This window comes from Caenorhabditis remanei, chromosome X (genome assembly GCF_010183535.1).
Source record: "Caenorhabditis remanei strain PX506 chromosome X, whole genome shotgun sequence".
NCBI lineage: Eukaryota > Metazoa > Nematoda > Chromadorea > Rhabditida > Rhabditidae > Caenorhabditis > Caenorhabditis remanei.
The window spans coordinates 11032315-11053275 of record NC_071333.1 but is presented as its reverse complement, the minus strand read 5'-3'; the positions used below and the strand labels follow the sequence as shown (position 1 = coordinate 11053275).

The 20961-nt window shown below is 38.9% G+C and overlaps 2 protein-coding genes across 2 annotated transcripts; both read left to right on the top strand.

The window, feature by feature from the left end:
- Positions 1-5414: 5414 nt before the first annotated feature.
- GCK72_024182 (uncharacterized protein) lies at positions 5415-7501 on the top strand (the record flags this gene model as incomplete). The annotated part of the gene is made up of 8 exons (XM_053735756.1): positions 5415-5549; positions 5596-5788; positions 5835-5920; positions 6015-6131; positions 6179-6402; positions 6615-6856; positions 6925-7173; positions 7299-7501. The coding sequence occupies 8 exons, from the start codon at positions 5415-5417 to the stop codon at positions 7499-7501; spliced, it is 1449 nt and encodes a 482-aa protein (XP_053579322.1).
- Positions 7502-18783: 11282 nt separating this feature from the next.
- Positions 18784-20870, top strand: GCK72_024181 (uncharacterized protein; the record flags this gene model as incomplete). The annotated part of the gene is made up of 8 exons (XM_003118088.2): positions 18784-18918; positions 18965-19157; positions 19204-19289; positions 19384-19500; positions 19548-19771; positions 19984-20225; positions 20294-20542; positions 20668-20870. The coding sequence occupies 8 exons, from the start codon at positions 18784-18786 to the stop codon at positions 20868-20870; spliced, it is 1449 nt and encodes a 482-aa protein (XP_003118136.2).
- Between the last annotated feature and the right edge of the window lie 91 nt (positions 20871-20961).

Genomic DNA, 20961 nt, shown 5'->3' with positions numbered 1-20961 from the left:
TGCACACATCCACACATGTGTCTGAAAAGTTTGTCTTGATAAGTGTGCTCTCGAGCATCTGTTGCCCAACTAATCGGTCACAACTAGCGGACACATCTCTCTCTCTCTCGAGACAGAAACATTTTGAGAGAGGAAATGTCATGCAGGCGTGTGGTGACAGGTCCGATTCTTATCGCGAACGGCGTTCCATTATTCCTGTTAATGACAATCACAGTTCTATCTAGTAGTTACATCTTTCCAAAGTCGTTATTACGAATCCTTATTATGGAAATGGGGAGAAGTACGTCAAAACCTTCTCGCTTCTCACACTTCCTTCCGTTACTCGCATTCGAACTTAGTTCACACGGAATTGTAATGAAGCTCATTCACCTTCACTCGTTCCTTCTAAATTTGCATTTGTGTCCTTCTTGTTCTTGTCACTTTCACATTTTCTTGTCTTTTGTTTTGCTTTCTTGCGATAGATTCAAAAACAAAACGGACATCTTGACCCGACTATTAGCACCATGATCCAGATGGTGTTACCTTATGATTTAAGCCAATTTGTTAAATGCTCGACGTCATCCGCATCTGCCCTTAGAACATTTAGGAATCAAAATTCTACCTAATTTTCTGTTCCTTCCCTATTACTCGATCACGTTCAAAAATTATCTCGTTTTTTTCAAAAAACTATATTGTCGTGAAGATCGTCAAGATTAGCTGAACACTGAAAAGAAATACTAATCCGTTAAAAGTTGTTATGTAGTGCAAATGACACGGGAATCCGCTATTCTTTCAAATGCCATCCCCAATCTAAGCCAATCTTCTCATCTCAGAGTCGGCATATATTCTTCTTTGTAAAAACATATGTGCAACGTCTACAAAGTGAGTTATCCTTCCTGTGTCATGTTTTCCCTCATTAACCCTTCCCTGAAGACATAGAATTTTCAAATTGCTACACCCGAAATTGATTCAATTTGTCTGCAAAGCATGTAAACATAACTTCACCCCCTTTTTCTTGTAATCCACTATTATCTTTCTCATCACCTTCAAAACGCCAGTACGTCTACCATCCGCCTCATTGCACTAGACACGAGTCAAGTGTTAAAACGGGAGATATATTCCATGCATCATTTACTCAATCACATTGTCTAACAGGTTATTTGTCCAAAGAAGAAGGAGAAGAACACCTTCGATTTCATGCCTCTTTCTCCTCTTTTCCTCATTTGCATACATATCTCCACATTTTGAATAAAGGGACTGCAACACTCCCACCAAATGGATCTCCAATCCGCTTTCTTTCAAAAAATCTGGTTTTTTCATTGACATTCTAACTACCTTTGATTTATGGCTCTTCTCTGGGGTTTGTGAGAGACTCATTGAGCTCCCTTCCAAGTTCTTGACACTTCGGACACAACCTGGCACCGATAACGCGTATGGGAGTTTCGGAACCCTCAGAACTTTATTGTCATCAATTTATCAAGTCTTATCACTCATTATCTCACACTCATCTGTCTTTTTCCCTCCGATCTTCTTTTTTCTCCACTGACCCAAAACTCTGGTGCCCACACGACTGGTGGCACTTGTTGCCCGTTTTCCAATCATAATTCAAACTCCTCTCTCCATTTTTCTTCATCCATTTCTTCCAATCTATCTACACTTTCGATCGAACAAAAAAGTTTAAAGTGTAGAATCGAATGTGATACTTACGTGCCAGGCCGCGTTTTTGAGGCGAGACCGGCAGCCGGTCGACGGCATAATCCAGAATGGAATAAACATTCTTACGGATCAGCTTTCAAATCAAATCCGCAGTACGTTACATTCATTTTCCACATCCTTAATTCTCTCACACTGGTGTTGATCTATTTTGTTACTTTTTGTTGTGCTCCAAGGTGCTAACCAACTAACCAAATAAGATAGTGATGATTCTCACCGGGAGGTTCATGTGAGGTGAAGTGGTGCCTGTTGGTGTGATGAGAACCTATCTTTTACATGGCAAACACAGTTTTATGTCGTTTTCCAACCTATTCATTACAGTACCTATTTGAAACTACTGATCCGCTCATGGAACCATAAAACCGTTTTGGTCATCCTCTTATATAGATCGTAAACTAAAGTCATTGTATTTTGAGTCAACAAAGAATTTACATACTACTTTATTGTCATTGATTACCAAACATTGCGTGTAGTTTTTATTCCACTGACGCGGTGTAGCATATCTGACACCCCTCAGTTGCTGATGTCACAATAGGCTACACGGTACGTCTTTTCGCTTTCAACTCGCAAGTCAGTATGCAAAAAGATCCGATTGCGCAATACTAGCTCCGCACTCTCTAATTATTAGAACCCATTGTTTGCATTCTAACACCTACCAATATTTGGATTCCGGGGCACTCATAGTAATTGGTGCATTTAGCAAGAGGATGCACACCTCGGACCACCTGAAAGTCAACGATTGTGTTCCATTCATTTTATTAGTATTTCTTTAAAAACTACATTTCTCGAATGACGTCTCCTTCATAAGAACAGTTTGATGATTTATTCAAATCCATGTTTCTCTTACGCTTGTTTTCTCAATTGGCCAGGTGTCGAAAACTCATTTAACTGTAGTACCTACCTTCTAATCCTTGTCCGACGATCCTCTTAACCTCAATCGAGAAATTTACGGTGAGAAAATTGTGAGAACCTAGTATTGAGATTAGAGATGACTCGTCAGTTGAATCTGGAGGAAACGTAAAATTGAGACGGATCGCCTTAGAAATAATTCATTAGTCTGTCTATTCCGAATACATACATATGTTGTTTATGACAGCCGCAGGTATTCGTTAATTGATGACTGGGAGAGGAGTCCGTCTCCGTTCTTATTCTTTTTTCAAAAGCGGCTGTCAGTAAGCAAATACTATCATTGTAATGAGGTTGTTGTTGTGTCTTGTAGAACAAGAAACATCAGTGATGCGCGGGATAGTGTACATCCCCCAATTCAGTTGATTAATCGGTATACAGCTCTATCCTGACGCCGTTTCTTTTTCCGAAGATAACACCGCCAATGATGTCTGACGAGCAGTCGACAACAGGTGCTTTTCCTACACTCCTGTGCCGCTAGGAAACTGGTAACCGAACACTTTCTCACAGGTGGGTTAGAACAAAAACCGGACGCGCATAATTTTTTTTGGGAGAATAGAATAGATGAGCATTGGAGTGCAGGGTATCAACTTTTCGAACATATTAGAATGGTCTTGGGAACCTTCATTCAAGAATTTTAAATGTAGTCGAAAGAAACAAATAATACTACCACTTATTGTTCTTCTGCTACAATCAACATAAAATTCCAAACGGATCATGCAATCCGTGAATACAAAATGAGGAGATTTCCGGCGTTTTTTTTTGTGTGGCCCTCCTTATGTTACTCTATTTCACTCTCGAATGTTGCATAAACTCTATGCCCTTTTTTGAGAGCAATGAATCTTTCCTACCAACACAATAGAGGTAGAACCTCCCCCTTTTCAACCGTACCGCCGAGAATTTATTATTTCTATTCTACTCCTCCAAATGACCGGTTATAAAAATGGGATTAACCTGTTGGGTTGGTCCTATAGGGTAGAGGGTGGGTTACGGCATATTCGACAGAATAAATCCCTTTTCTCAATAGTTTGTGTAGTTTTAGAAAGTCAGATTTTGGAAGTTTCATTCATTTCTGTTTTGGTTCTCATTCCATTGTATCTTTCCTTCACTTTTCCTGCTGGCAGTTGACCCCGCCTACTTTTTGGTGTACACTCCTACCGGACACCACTAGCGAGTGTGGTGAACGAAGACGCCCTACGCACTCCTTATCTTTTCCTCCCAGCAACCACCCTTTCTGTTGTTTTTGAACACACATGATACAAATATAAAATCTAGAAAGTGAGAGACTGGAAAATGTTATTTCTTGAAACCGCACTCCAAATATCTGTGACTACTCTACTAACATTTGAAAATCTGCTTGAATTCATTAAAAACGTGAGAGAAAAAAAGAAAGTATCTTTCGGAATTGGCCTAGTTAACAACGAATAACGAGCTAGAGTCGTCCGAGTTTTTGACGATTTGCACTCGTCCTCCTTCCCTCCCTCACTTTTCCTTCTCTATTTCTAAACTTTATCGTTTTTTTACAATGTTGCAATTTCGTGTGTGTTGTTGTGTCGCATCCCGGCATCCCTATTCAAAAAAGTTTGTCCTAACAAACAGCCACCAGCTTAGCTATGCTCTGTGTATTTGTTCTTATTCAAATTTCACCCCCTCCGACTGCATTATTGAACCTTATAATTTTCAAGTGGTTTTTCTTTCCTATGGATATCTTTCCATTTTTCCAATTTCCTCTGTTTTCACCTTCGTTGTGTGGTCTCTAGTATCTGCAACTCACTTTTTCCAATTTTTCTAATTTTCCAAAGTGCGTACAAATCTTTTAAGCTTTGTTCATCTGCTCATCTCTTTATTTTCTCTCCATTCTTCTTATTTTCTCCACCTCTGAAACTTGGGAGGCGCGACAAAAATAAATGGAATCTAGGATAATTCGAATTATGGCTTCCTCCTATCCCTTCATTTTCACGTGTTTCTTTCATCCCTCATCCTCATTTTTTTCTCCTCATCCATCTAAACGCTTTTTTCATAGCCTCTAACTCTTACTACCATCGATAATATATGCTAGCACATGACGCCAACTGTCATTTCGAGAACCAGTGAAGGTCCCACTCCAATCGCCTCCCGAAAGAACACCTTAGCAATAAGCAATTGGCCAATAAATCGGCAGTTGTGTAATCCGTTAAACCCATCCTTCTTCTTCTTTCCTCTCTCGCGTCAACGATCAGCACCAGTTGCTGGACCCTGCTGGTGCAAGTGTCAACCAGTCACAGTAAATGATCAGTGCCCACCGTACAAAAACCCGTATAGAAAATTGTGACCTTCTCACGTATTGTATTCTAATATTCTTAATAGGCGAAGATGAGCAACTCTCCAAAACCATTACCGGCATTTGCATTACCTATTGTTTCGAGGGCACTGCTCTTTTTTTAGAGGTTAACGGATTGTCTCCCCTCAAGTGTTTGTATTCTTTCCTCATTGCCCCCCCCCACACATTCCTTTTTTCTTTTTCCAAATCTTTTCATTCTCGAACTGCCTCCGGAAATTTGGTGCTGACTGACTGGAGACTGGGGACGTCTCCAAAAGACTCTCCTTCATTTTCAATGCTTAATCGTCAACTCCAAAAGATAGACGACGAACAAAGACGTTCAAGAGGCTCCTCTCAAAACGCATCTCCATTCTCACAAAGGCAACACTAATTATTATTACCTTAGCTGGTGGAATGCGTGCTCAAGTTCTATTCTCTCTCCTCTCTTCTCCTGTTCTTTACGCTTCGTCAAGTTTTACTCATAACAAACAGAAATAGTTTGCAGATTCACATCAGCATGAGGTTATACAGTATTATCTTAATACTTAGTGCAACTAATTTGGTAACTACTTTTGTTGTTCTTCCATACATCCAAATTGATTATGCACATCTCATCCGAGTGGCTCATTGCAAGGCCAAGTGTTCAGAAAAGGTAAGCACGATTAGTCTTAATTAACCAAATTAACTTTTTTGTTTAGTACGGATATCCAAAAACACGACAAAACTTGGATGGCTCAATAGATGAATACTTCTTCGTGGACACTGATGAATATACCAAATGTGAAAACGGCTGCCTACAATTCCAACATAGACGAGATATGAAAAGAAGTAATCTCACCGGAGAAACACTTCAAGGTGCCAAATTCTGGTTGGAATCCACCGCTCAGTCAGGTACTTTTATAACAATCACAAATGTTTCACCATGATTTATTTTCAGGAAAAGTTGGGTCATCACCGGTTTCCTCCGTGGAATTATTGTGTCAGATGCCATCAGCAACATCCGATTTGGACGACTCATTTGAGGTGAGAAGAGGGCTCATGGGGAGGGGTGTCAAAGAAGTAAATGTCATTGTTTCTGTTTTGACTCATGAGGTGTCATAATTAATAACAATTACAGGGACTTCTTGGATTAACAAAAATCCGGCCATCTGGTCCAGTACAGTATGTTGTTCAGTGGAAGCAAAGAACTTATGCACTTGGATATTATGATGAGAGTCAATGGATTACTGCCTCGGTATTTTGTCTCTATCTTTATCGTCTCAATAATGTTTTTATATTCAGGTGGAAGCTGACAGTATGATTAAAGTTGATGGCATGATACCTGGTGTTCAATACAAATTCCTTGTCACCATTGTAGGTCCAGCTGGAAAACTTGGAGATACAATTCAAAGCGAGTGGACTGAAATTTCCAATATTCTCATAGTGAAATCTCCGGGGTCACCTTTAATTGTCAAAAATGGTTTTAATTCCGAACAAGGAGTCGTTGCACATCTCCATTTTCCGAGGTAAGCATTACCATAATAGCTATTTTATTTTTTCTAAGAGCTTCCGCAACAATAATAATGAAGGGGGTAATTAGCCGAAATCGAGTGAGTGGTTCATGAGACCGGCAGGATTTCTTTGACGGTTAAGACCCGACAGCTTGAGGATAATGTCCGGGTCGTTCAATTTATCTATCCCTTTTCTTTCTTTCTACAGTTAATTAATCTTATTTCAGGACCGCATATGACAGTTGCTATTTCCGGCTACAAGTCAAAAATTCAACAAACGCAGTTGTCGCAGATCTCCGAGTTGACCCTACATACTCTATTCTTCTTTCTCATCTGGAGTTTGACTCTTCTTATGCAGTGACACTTTCTGCTCTCTCGTCAGATCAGAACACTGCAACTTCACCAATATCCGTCAGATTCAACTCATTCCAGTGCAAACAAGTTTACGGAAAAGGAAGTCTCCAATGTGGTATGTAGATGCTCGCAGAGCTGAACAAACTTGATATGAGCTCAATCTGAAAACAATCTGAATTTCAGCACCAGAACCCGTCTCCAACATCAGAGTTGCAATTGAAGCCAATTCTACAGCAATGATTTCCTGGACTGCATCCGCTGAACCCGAAAACATCCTAACCTACGCTGTGACGTACCAAGCGTACCTTGGACCATGCAATAAAGATCCAACAACAGTGTACCTACCTGCTCCATCAACAAGTTATGAGATGCCTCTCCCACGAGATGTCCACTGCGAGTTTATGTTCCGCATCACAAACTATGATGCAATCGGTACGATATTGGTTCTTTTTCGCTTAACTTTTTAATATTTACTGACCTGTGCACAGGTTGTAAATCTTTATTGCGTTACGTAATCGTCCATATAGACTATCAATCATTATACTATTGTGTTACAGGTCGAGAAGCGTTTGCTGAGACGAGAATCGCCGTGATGCAGGAAAAATTGATCAGTTCTTCATTCAAAATTCCACTTATTGCCGTTGGAGTATCATTTACTTTCCTCATCCTCGCAGTTCTATGTTTCGCCGTCTGCAGATGTTGCAACAAGTGTCCTGTGAAAGTTGCGGAAAACAAAACTAAACTTACCGATTATGCCTAGAAATCTGGACAAGATCATTTTACTCTGTAGGGTTTAGTTAAACTTTCTCTCAATGTATTATGGGTCAAAAAACCAAAAACTTAGGTTTGTTGCAAACATCTTCTTTCGGGTTTTGTATTCATTAGAATTGTTTCTTTGAATGGATTATTGTCATCTTTTATTTATTGTTCCTTGTGTTTTTCTATCCGGTTTTGTATATAAATATAGATTTGATTTCTGTGAAATTTTACATTTTCTTTTTGAATGAATCTATGGTATTTTAAAACAACTTATCCTTTTTCTAGCCCACCTAAAAAGACTATGCATGTTATCTTTAAGACAAAAAAAAAGAACGTGGGCCGGACCGGGGATCGATCCCGGGACCTCTCGCACCCTAAGCGAGAATCATACCACTAGACCATCCGGCCACAAAAAAAGACCATTTCGGAAATCAAAGAAGAAAATGTATGTTCCTGCATATCACCGGTTCTTCCGAACTAGTCACCTTCCGATCGAGAACAGTGAACAGTTTACGACGCATATGTTCCGAAATTAGGACACGAGGTAAATGTGATCATTATCGCATTAACGGAAAAAAAATTTGCGAACTATTATAGTTTTGAATAATTTTCCAGATCATCAATAAAATCATACTTGCCAAAATCGGGCCGGCCGACTCGGCCCGTCCGCTCCTCTCGGATTCAAATATGGAAGCCTCTTTTATGTCAGAATTTCTTAAACTTTTGAGTGAAATTCTGAGTATTCCGAGTAAACGTGATTTTAGTTGAAAACTAGAACTTTTTCAAAAAATTTTAATTTAGTTTCGAAACTGGCCGAGCGGGCTTCGCCGAACCGAGATTATCATTGGATCGGCCTGGCCCGTGACAAGTCTGAATATGATCCGTTTAATCAAAAAAGTCAAAAAGTAAGTGGGCCGGACCGGGGATCGATCCCGGGACCTCTCGCACCCTAAGCGAGAATCATACCACTAGACCATCCGGCCACGTCGGTGCGAGAACGTCATTCGATAGACATTGACGCTCGGAAGAGAAAAAGAGAGTTGATGACTAGGCAGTCGGAGAGAAGGAGTAACAACTAGTCTCTGCGTCTCTCACTATCTAGATAACAAACAGAGGAAGGTTGACCTTCAAGACGATGGAGTGTGTTTAGAATGAGTGGCCTCATTGCTACAAGGAAGGAATGTAGAAGACGTGAATATAAAGAACATGAATGAACGTTTTGAAGGTTTTTGCTTCTTCAATGCATGTACGGATCATGTCAATCAGGAATGAAACTTGATCGGTTGACAGTAAATGAAAAAAAGACCAAACAACCCTGAAAAAAATCTGACTTTATGTATCACAAAAAATATCTGAGTTTGAAAAATATAATTGATTAACTGTATCGCAAAAATCTAGTGACATAATGAATCTCAAACATGCAAAAAGGAATGGGCCGAACCGGGGATTGAACCCGGGACCTCTCGCACCCAAAGCGAGAATCATACCACTAGACCATTCGGCCACATTTCTTTGCTGTGCAAACACTAGTGAACTAAAAGTCGTTTGGTCAATTTTTACTTATTAGTGGAAAAACTACGGTGGTTGCATTACATAGAAGCCATTTCGTCATGTTTCAAAAAAACCGGAATGACAAGAAATATATAGATAAATGTACAACGAACATACAGTGATCCTTTGGAAAGTACTTGAAAATTGATTTCAAAATACTTCATTATCCTCGGTCATCTATAAAACAAGATGGTCCGTTCCTCAAAAATTTAATATAACATCCAATTCGTATCTTTCTTAGATTGTCCGAAATTAGTGTTGATCACAAACAAACAAACTGAAAATGAGTCAGTAGTCATGATCCCATTTACTGGTGTCTATTTTAGATTGAAAACTCGAACACAAGACCGATTATTTATTGAGCTGCCATTTTTTTCATAGAAACCAACTATGATGTTATACTAATATAATGTTCCCGAATCTGTTGAATTTTTAGAATAACATCCATCAGATGGCCTGCTGTTTCATTTACTTTCTTCGAATTCGTTTTTCAGTTTTTGGAATTTCAGTTTAGTTTTTTTAATGTCATGTCCACCGTCATTTTAACATTTCCGAACCCTCTTCCTCATCGATAAACGCTATAAATCTCATTCTTCCTTCCATTGACTCATCATGAAGGTCATTGTGGGTAAAGTCCCTAAGAAATCATGAGAAATCACAAGAAATCATGCTTTTGAGGAAAGTGAGAAAAAGTTGTAGTAATCAAACACAATATTGCGTCTTCCAAAGTGCTGACGTGAGTGACTCGAGACGTCGAATAAACTTTTAGAGTGAAGGGAAAAGAGTACGTGGGTTGGGATCAAAAAAGAGAGAAAACACACGAGAAGGTGATGTATCTGCATTTATGATAACGCTCGATTGGTGGATAATGGTCCCGTCTGAGTGAGGAAGTGAAAAAAAGCGAGAAATTTGATTTTCGTGTTTGTTTACAATAGTGTTTTTCCTTCTTGCTAGGCGTCGCCGGACGGCCTCCGAACAGATGCATTCTAATGTGGTTCATCGGGATAACTTGGATAAAAACAAGATTCGGACCACATTATATTTGGTCGGAATTAGTAATAAAAGTGACCTAGGGACATTTTAGAAACTTTGGCATAGAGATACTGAGACTAGAAAATTTTAGTCATTTGAAAAGATGGTATCGGAAAGAAAAGAATAAAAAGAATAAACCACTTTTTGAAAAATGTGAGGTATGCGAGCGCATGATAAAGAAGAAAAGTTTTCCAGAGAACACACCACTTTTTGTCCGGATGTTTTTTGTAAATCAATCACATTTTTGAAATGATCAAACAAACAAATCTTCCGAAACAAAGCGATCAATCAAAAAGTGAAACGGGACATGATATATTTTGAAATGAACTGAATTTCTTTGCAGAAAAAGATTTTGAGACTGGACTACAGATAAACATGAACATGGTTTGTGGTTTCGATCTTTTGTCTCGTTCGAATATTCTGGAAGACAAATCTGATGAATCAGCAAACTACAAAATTGAAACACGTACATTACTAAACAAGAATAATAGGTTTATGATCATCAGCAACTCCGTAGAGATGACACGTTTATGTCTACAGCTGCAAATACTAAAACTCAATGAATGACTGTGGCTGAACATATCCAAAACAAAAAACAGAAGACAAACAGACACAAAAAACATTATGTGAACCGTCTCTTGAGAAAAACGATGTTTCTGTTGCATCATAGGTGTTCGTACGAAACATGTTAAAAATGTCTTATTGGCAGAGGAGGGGTCGTTCAAAACATGTCGCATATTCAATTTTTTCTTCTTTCCTTCCTCAAATGTTTTTGGCTTTTTGCGGCATTCTTAAAAGCAAGAAATGAAAAATGATGCGAAGATTTGATCTTTTCAAGTGGTAGGCATTTCATTCCCACCAATGTTTTCAAAAATAAAAATAAAGTTGCTAGTTGAAGAAAAAAAACAGGGTGAAACAGGAACACATCTTCGATAGAAAAGGCTCGATGGAACCGATTGGCAGAAAAAAACCCCATTGGACATGTGTTATGAAGTGCTAATATCACATGTATGATCTTTCTGCAGAACAATGAAAGAAATAAGGAAACATGAAAAAAAGCGGGGGGTTATGATGAATGAATGTATAATTAATAAAGAAAAAGTGAAGTTGGCTCCAAGCGGGAGATGTGTCATTTTCTAAAAATTATCCAGTTATGGATGAACACTGCAATTTGTTAATTTTTGGGTTCATTGAAAAACTAGGATTGGATATCTAAAAAAATTCAAGCATTATAAACGATGACGTGTAAACTAGAGTTTATATATAAAACAAAAACAGTCTCACACGATCAGATAATAAATCGAACGACATTTTCCAGATTGTTTCACTGCTCAAACTTATTATTCTACCGCATAGAAAAAGCAGTTAATTATAAATGCTTACGTAAATTGCAGGAAAAAAGTGTTAGGAATGTATGGGATAACATGTGATTCGGCGTTGGTTCAGTTTTGAATTTCATATGAGATGGCTGAGGAATGAAAACCTTTTTTGGGACGTGGTGAAAATGATAGGGATGAATTATAACTTTAATGAATAAAAAACTTTAAAAGTATCGCTACACCTTCAAAATCAAGCAAAACAGATTTAGTTATCCTTTGAAACTCTCATGTAATCAAACGTTGACGACTGTATCAGAAGTCATTGTAAACAAAGTAAAATATATATTGTTACTTGTAGAGAAAACAGAAATCATACACTTATTGTTGAAGAATCCGATTTGATGCTGGCTGCAAATGAAAAAATCGAAAAATCCTGAAACCCGACATTTTAAAAATATTCGTTATTTTTGTGTAACCAATTATATCCCCAAATTCTAAGATTTTCCTGTTCCGATATTTGTAAAATGGAATCTTCACCTTATATATTTTCAATTTGCCAAAGCCTCTCTTTCACTTCTCCACCCTTTCACCATATTTGACAACATTACTTCTTTCACCGGGACAACCTTGGTCATGTTCTCCATTGTTCCTATTCACGTCCCGGATTCCGGTAACAAATACTGATATGCTTGCTTAATAATAACTGGGAGTACGTCTTGTTATAACACATTTGAATAGTTACTCGTATTGTTCCATTCGCGTGATTCATTTTTTGGCATTCTCACCAACCGTTTTAGAGTTTACTCAGTCTTTTTCTTTACCTGTCACCGTCAGTGGTTGTGTAAAGAAGCGACTTTTTTGAATGCGAAAATGTAACATTTTTGGAGTAGAGCTCTGCAGTTTTCTGTTTTTTTAAAGAAACGTTTCTTTTTCACTTTTCCACAGTTAGAGCAACATATTCCAACAGTTGTTCTCAATAACTTTGTTCCTTCAAATTATTAGCCTATCAGAAGCGAATATATGATACAATATCTCTTATACATATTTGCACTGATGGATACTCAAGTTGATTAAGTGGATGAACATCAATCCGTTTGAATAAATATCACGATCACGCAATACCGTCAATCGGTCACTCCTCCAGTCAGTCGGTGTCTCATCAAAAGACAGTTACGTTGGAAGAATAAGAAGGGCGGCATGAAGGCCGCCTTGACAAATTTACAGCGGACAAAACTTGTGTGCGGCAGATGATTATATCGTCGTGTGCACCGCCCGAAATCCGATTGCGCAATCCGACATGCTAGTTTCGGTGGCTATTGTGAACACGGACAGCTAGTGAAGGTTACTTGTCGGATATTGACTTATAAAGATGTCTTTGAAGGTCTTTGTGTTTTTCTTTGCAATGTACTCGTTAGAGAGCGTATTCGAATATCCTTGAACCATCAACCAACTCTTATTCTCCATTTCCTTTTGTGTCGTTTTAATGTCTTCGGTTTCTTTTTTATTCTGTTTCCTTTTTGTCATCTTTTTGAATTTGTTTAGATCAATCTAAAATTCAACAAGAATCAAACAAAAAATCTAAAAATCTTTGAATTTCAAACGCTCCAATCCTAAATTCTATAGAATAATTTCTGGATCAGCGAGCAATTCCTCAAGATTCGACTCTTCCACTTCCGCGATTTGTGTTGTGTTTCTCTCTTTCACAAAACCATCCAAAATGCATATTGGCACAACAGGCGGGCGTCGCATATCAAACTTTTTGAGGGTGTCTATTCTTTGACAGGTCATCATGAATAAATGTACTCCCGTCAACGAAACGTATAATTTTCAAACGTTTTTTTTCCTCCATAAGCGTAAGTTTTTTATACTTTCTATTTTTTACTACTTCACTCCCGCCTATTTTTTTCTTCTGAATCCACTCCATCAATCCATCATTTCCATTTTTTCGGCCTATTCATTTTTTTGAGTGCACACATCCACACATGTGTCTGAAAAGTTTGTCTTGATAAGTGTGCTCTCGAGCATCTGTTGCCCAACTAATCGGTCACAACTAGCGGACACATCTCTCTCTCTCTCGAGACAGAAACATTTTGAGAGAGGAAATGTCATGCAGGCGTGTGGTGACAGGTCCGATTCTTATCGCGAACGGCGTTCCATTATTCCTGTTAATGACAATCACAGTTCTATCTAGTAGTTACATCTTTCCAAAGTCGTTATTACGAATCCTTATTATGGAAATGGGGAGAAGTACGTCAAAACCTTCTCGCTTCTCACACTTCCTTCCGTTACTCGCATTCGAACTTAGTTCACACGGAATTGTAATGAAGCTCATTCACCTTCACTCGTTCCTTCTAAATTTGCATTTGTGTCCTTCTTGTTCTTGTCACTTTCACATTTTCTTGTCTTTTGTTTTGCTTTCTTGCGATAGATTCAAAAACAAAACGGACATCTTGACCCGACTATTAGCACCATGATCCAGATGGTGTTACCTTATGATTTAAGCCAATTTGTTAAATGCTCGACGTCATCCGCATCTGCCCTTAGAACATTTAGGAATCAAAATTCTACCTAATTTTCTGTTCCTTCCCTATTACTCGATCACGTTCAAAAATTATCTCGTTTTTTTCAAAAAACTATATTGTCGTGAAGATCGTCAAGATTAGCTGAACACTGAAAAGAAATACTAATCCGTTAAAAGTTGTTATGTAGTGCAAATGACACGGGAATCCGCTATTCTTTCAAATGCCATCCCCAATCTAAGCCAATCTTCTCATCTCAGAGTCGGCATATATTCTTCTTTGTAAAAACATATGTGCAACGTCTACAAAGTGAGTTATCCTTCCTGTGTCATGTTTTCCCTCATTAACCCTTCCCTGAAGACATAGAATTTTCAAATTGCTACACCCGAAATTGATTCAATTTGTCTGCAAAGCATGTAAACATAACTTCACCCCCTTTTTCTTGTAATCCACTATTATCTTTCTCATCACCTTCAAAACGCCAGTACGTCTACCATCCGCCTCATTGCACTAGACACGAGTCAAGTGTTAAAACGGGAGATATATTCCATGCATCATTTACTCAATCACATTGTCTAACAGGTTATTTGTCCAAAGAAGAAGGAGAAGAACACCTTCGATTTCATGCCTCTTTCTCCTCTTTTCCTCATTTGCATACATATCTCCACATTTTGAATAAAGGGACTGCAACACTCCCACCAAATGGATCTCCAATCCGCTTTCTTTCAAAAAATCTGGTTTTTTCATTGACATTCTAACTACCTTTGATTTATGGCTCTTCTCTGGGGTTTGTGAGAGACTCATTGAGCTCCCTTCCAAGTTCTTGACACTTCGGACACAACCTGGCACCGATAACGCGTATGGGAGTTTCGGAACCCTCAGAACTTTATTGTCATCAATTTATCAAGTCTTATCACTCATTATCTCACACTCATCTGTCTTTTTCCCTCCGATCTTCTTTTTTCTCCACTGACCCAAAACTCTGGTGCCCACACGACTGGTGGCACTTGTTGCCCGTTTTCCAATCATAATTCAAACTCCTCTCTCCATTTTTCTTCATCCATTTCTTCCAATCTATCTACACTTTCGATCGAACAAAAAAGTTTAAAGTGTAGAATCGAATGTGATACTTACGTGCCAGGCCGCGTTTTTGAGGCGAGACCGGCAGCCGGTCGACGGCATAATCCAGAATGGAATAAACATTCTTACGGATCAGCTTTCAAATCAAATCCGCAGTACGTTACATTCATTTTCCACATCCTTAATTCTCTCACACTGGTGTTGATCTATTTTGTTACTTTTTGTTGTGCTCCAAGGTGCTAACCAACTAACCAAATAAGATAGTGATGATTCTCACCGGGAGGTTCATGTGAGGTGAAGTGGTGCCTGTTGGTGTGATGAGAACCTATCTTTTACATGGCAAACACAGTTTTATGTCGTTTTCCAACCTATTCATTACAGTACCTATTTGAAACTACTGATCCGCTCATGGAACCATAAAACCGTTTTGGTCATCCTCTTATATAGATCGTAAACTAAAGTCATTGTATTTTGAGTCAACAAAGAATTTACATACTACTTTATTGTCATTGATTACCAAACATTGCGTGTAGTTTTTATTCCACTGACGCGGTGTAGCATATCTGACACCCCTCAGTTGCTGATGTCACAATAGGCTACACGGTACGTCTTTTCGCTTTCAACTCGCAAGTCAGTATGCAAAAAGATCCGATTGCGCAATACTAGCTCCGCACTCTCTAATTATTAGAACCCATTGTTTGCATTCTAACACCTACCAATATTTGGATTCCGGGGCACTCATAGTAATTGGTGCATTTAGCAAGAGGATGCACACCTCGGACCACCTGAAAGTCAACGATTGTGTTCCATTCATTTTATTAGTATTTCTTTAAAAACTACATTTCTCGAATGACGTCTCCTTCATAAGAACAGTTTGATGATTTATTCAAATCCATGTTTCTCTTACGCTTGTTTTCTCAATTGGCCAGGTGTCGAAAACTCATTTAACTGTAGTACCTACCTTCTAATCCTTGTCCGACGATCCTCTTAACCTCAATCGAGAAATTTACGGTGAGAAAATTGTGAGAACCTAGTATTGAGATTAGAGATGACTCGTCAGTTGAATCTGGAGGAAACGTAAAATTGAGACGGATCGCCTTAGAAATAATTCATTAGTCTGTCTATTCCGAATACATACATATGTTGTTTATGACAGCCGCAGGTATTCGTTAATTGATGACTGGGAGAGGAGTCCGTCTCCGTTCTTATTCTTTTTTCAAAAGCGGCTGTCAGTAAGCAAATACTATCATTGTAATGAGGTTGTTGTTGTGTCTTGTAGAACAAGAAACATCAGTGATGCGCGGGATAGTGTACATCCCCCAATTCAGTTGATTAATCGGTATACAGCTCTATCCTGACGCCGTTTCTTTTTCCGAAGATAACACCGCCAATGATGTCTGACGAGCAGTCGACAACAGGTGCTTTTCCTACACTCCTGTGCCGCTAGGAAACTGGTAACCGAACACTTTCTCACAGGTGGGTTAGAACAAAAACCGGACGCGCATAATTTTTTTTGGGAGAATAGAATAGATGAGCATTGGAGTGCAGGGTATCAACTTTTCGAACATATTAGAATGGTCTTGGGAACCTTCATTCAAGAATTTTAAATGTAGTCGAAAGAAACAAATAATACTACCACTTATTGTTCTTCTGCTACAATCAACATAAAATTCCAAACGGATCATGCAATCCGTGAATACAAAATGAGGAGATTTCCGGCGTTTTTTTTTGTGTGGCCCTCCTTATGTTACTCTATTTCACTCTCGAATGTTGCATAAACTCTATGCCCTTTTTTGAGAGCAATGAATCTTTCCTACCAACACAATAGAGGTAGAACCTCCCCCTTTTCAACCGTACCGCCGAGAATTTATTATTTCTATTCTACTCCTCCAAATGACCGGTTATAAAAATGGGATTAACCTGTTGGGTTGGTCCTATAGGGTAGAGGGTGGGTTACGGCATATTCGACAGAATAAATCCCTTTTCTCAATAGTTTGTGTAGTTTTAGAAAGTCAGATTTTGGAAGTTTCATTCATTTCTGTTTTGGTTCTCATTCCATTGTATCTTTCCTTCACTTTTCCTGCTGGCAGTTGACCCCGCCTACTTTTTGGTGTACACTCCTACCGGACACCACTAGCGAGTGTGGTGAACGAAGACGCCCTACGCACTCCTTATCTTTTCCTCCCAGCAACCACCCTTTCTGTTGTTTTTGAACACACATGATACAAATATAAAATCTAGAAAGTGAGAGACTGGAAAATGTTATTTCTTGAAACCGCACTCCAAATATCTGTGACTACTCTACTAACATTTGAAAATCTGCTTGAATTCATTAAAAACGTGAGAGAAAAAAAGAAAGTATCTTTCGGAATTGGCCTAGTTAACAACGAATAACGAGCTAGAGTCGTCCGAGTTTTTGACGATTTGCACTCGTCCTCCTTCCCTCCCTCACTTTTCCTTCTCTATTTCTAAACTTTATCGTTTTTTTACAATGTTGCAATTTCGTGTGTGTTGTTGTGTCGCATCCCGGCATCCCTATTCAAAAAAGTTTGTCCTAACAAACAGCCACCAGCTTAGCTATGCTCTGTGTATTTGTTCTTATTCAAATTTCACCCCCTCCGACTGCATTATTGAACCTTATAATTTTCAAGTGGTTTTTCTTTCCTATGGATATCTTTCCATTTTTCCAATTTCCTCTGTTTTCACCTTCGTTGTGTGGTCTCTAGTATCTGCAACTCACTTTTTCCAATTTTTCTAATTTTCCAAAGTGCGTACAAATCTTTTAAGCTTTGTTCATCTGCTCATCTCTTTATTTTCTCTCCATTCTTCTTATTTTCTCCACCTCTGAAACTTGGGAGGCGCGACAAAAATAAATGGAATCTAGGATAATTCGAATTATGGCTTCCTCCTATCCCTTCATTTTCACGTGTTTCTTTCATCCCTCATCCTCATTTTTTTCTCCTCATCCATCTAAACGCTTTTTTCATAGCCTCTAACTCTTACTACCATCGATAATATATGCTAGCACATGACGCCAACTGTCATTTCGAGAACCAGTGAAGGTCCCACTCCAATCGCCTCCCGAAAGAACACCTTAGCAATAAGCAATTGGCCAATAAATCGGCAGTTGTGTAATCCGTTAAACCCATCCTTCTTCTTCTTTCCTCTCTCGCGTCAACGATCAGCACCAGTTGCTGGACCCTGCTGGTGCAAGTGTCAACCAGTCACAGTAAATGATCAGTGCCCACCGTACAAAAACCCGTATAGAAAATTGTGACCTTCTCACGTATTGTATTCTAATATTCTTAATAGGCGAAGATGAGCAACTCTCCAAAACCATTACCGGCATTTGCATTACCTATTGTTTCGAGGGCACTGCTCTTTTTTTAGAGGTTAACGGATTGTCTCCCCTCAAGTGTTTGTATTCTTTCCTCATTGCCCCCCCCCACACATTCCTTTTTTCTTTTTCCAAATCTTTTCATTCTCGAACTGCCTCCGGAAATTTGGTGCTGACTGACTGGAGACTGGGGACGTCTCCAAAAGACTCTCCTTCATTTTCAATGCTTAATCGTCAACTCCAAAAGATAGACGACGAACAAAGACGTTCAAGAGGCTCCTCTCAAAACGCATCTCCATTCTCACAAAGGCAACACTAATTATTATTACCTTAGCTGGTGGAATGCGTGCTCAAGTTCTATTCTCTCTCCTCTCTTCTCCTGTTCTTTACGCTTCGTCAAGTTTTACTCATAACAAACAGAAATAGTTTGCAGATTCACATCAGCATGAGGTTATACAGTATTATCTTAATACTTAGTGCAACTAATTTGGTAACTACTTTTGTTGTTCTTCCATACATCCAAATTGATTATGCACATCTCATCCGAGTGGCTCATTGCAAGGCCAAGTGTTCAGAAAAGGTAAGCACGATTAGTCTTAATTAACCAAATTAACTTTTTTGTTTAGTACGGATATCCAAAAACACGACAAAACTTGGATGGCTCAATAGATGAATACTTCTTCGTGGACACTGATGAATATACCAAATGTGAAAACGGCTGCCTACAATTCCAACATAGACGAGATATGAAAAGAAGTAATCTCACCGGAGAAACACTTCAAGGTGCCAAATTCTGGTTGGAATCCACCGCTCAGTCAGGTACTTTTATAACAATCACAAATGTTTCACCATGATTTATTTTCAGGAAAAGTTGGGTCATCACCGGTTTCCTCCGTGGAATTATTGTGTCAGATGCCATCAGCAACATCCGATTTGGACGACTCATTTGAGGTGAGAAGAGGGCTCATGGGGAGGGGTGTCAAAGAAGTAAATGTCATTGTTTCTGTTTTGACTCATGAGGTGTCATAATTAATAACAATTACAGGGACTTCTTGGATTAACAAAAATCCGGCCATCTGGTCCAGTACAGTATGTTGTTCAGTGGAAGCAAAGAACTTATGCACTTGGATATTATGATGAGAGTCAATGGATTACTGCCTCGGTATTTTGTCTCTATCTTTATCGTCTCAATAATGTTTTTATATTCAGGTGGAAGCTGACAGTATGATTAAAGTTGATGGCATGATACCTGGTGTTCAATACAAATTCCTTGTCACCATTGTAGGTCCAGCTGGAAAACTTGGAGATACAATTCAAAGCGAGTGGACTGAAATTTCCAATATTCTCATAGTGAAATCTCCGGGGTCACCTTTAATTGTCAAAAATGGTTTTAATTCCGAACAAGGAGTCGTTGCACATCTCCATTTTCCGAGGTAAGCATTACCATAATAGCTATTTTATTTTTTCTAAGAGCTTCCGCAACAATAATAATGAAGGGGGTAATTAGCCGAAATCGAGTGAGTGGTTCATGAGACCGGCAGGATTTCTTTGACGGTTAAGACCCGACAGCTTGAGGATAATGTCCGGGTCGTTCAATTTATCTATCCCTTTTCTTTCTTTCTACAGTTAATTAATCTTATTTCAGGACCGCATATGACAGTTGCTATTTCCGGCTACAAGTCAAAAATTCAACAAACGCAGTTGTCGCAGATCTCCGAGTTGACCCTACATACTCTATTCTTCTTTCTCATCTGGAGTTTGACTCTTCTTATGCAGTGACACTTTCTGCTCTCTCGTCAGATCAGAACACTGCAACTTCACCAATATCCGTCAGATTCAACTCATTCCAGTGCAAACAAGTTTACGGAAAAGGAAGTCTCCAATGTGGTATGTAGATGCTCGCAGAGCTGAACAAACTTGATATGAGCTCAATCTGAAAACAATCTGAATTTCAGCACCAGAACCCGTCTCCAACATCAGAGTTGCAATTGAAGCCAATTCTACAGCAATGATTTCCTGGACTGCATCCGCTGAACCCGAAAACATCCTAACCTACGCTGTGACGTACCAAGCGTACCTTGGACCATGCAATAAAGATCCAACAACAGTGTACCTACCTGCTCCATCAACAAGTTATGAGATGCCTCTCCCACGAGATGTCCACTGCGAGTTTATGTTCCGCATCACAAACTATGATGCAATCGGTACGATATTGGTTCTTTTTCGCTTAACTTTTTAATATTTACTGACCTGTGCACAGGTTGTAAATCTTTATTGCGTTACGTAATCGTCCATATAGACTATCAATCATTATACTATTGTGTTACAGGTCGAGAAGCGTTTGCTGAGACGAGAATCGCCGTGATGCAGGAAAAATTGATCAGTTCTTCATTCAAAATTCCACTTATTGCCGTTGGAGTATCATTTACTTTCCTCATCCTCGCAGTTCTATGTTTCGCCGTCTGCAGATGTTGCAACAAGTGTCCTGTGAAAGTTGCGGAAAACAAAACTAAACTTACCGATTATGCCTAGAAATCTGGACAAGATCATTTTACTCTGTAGGGTTTAGTTAAACTTTCTCTCAATGTATTATGGGTCAAAAAACCAAAAACTTAGGTTTGTT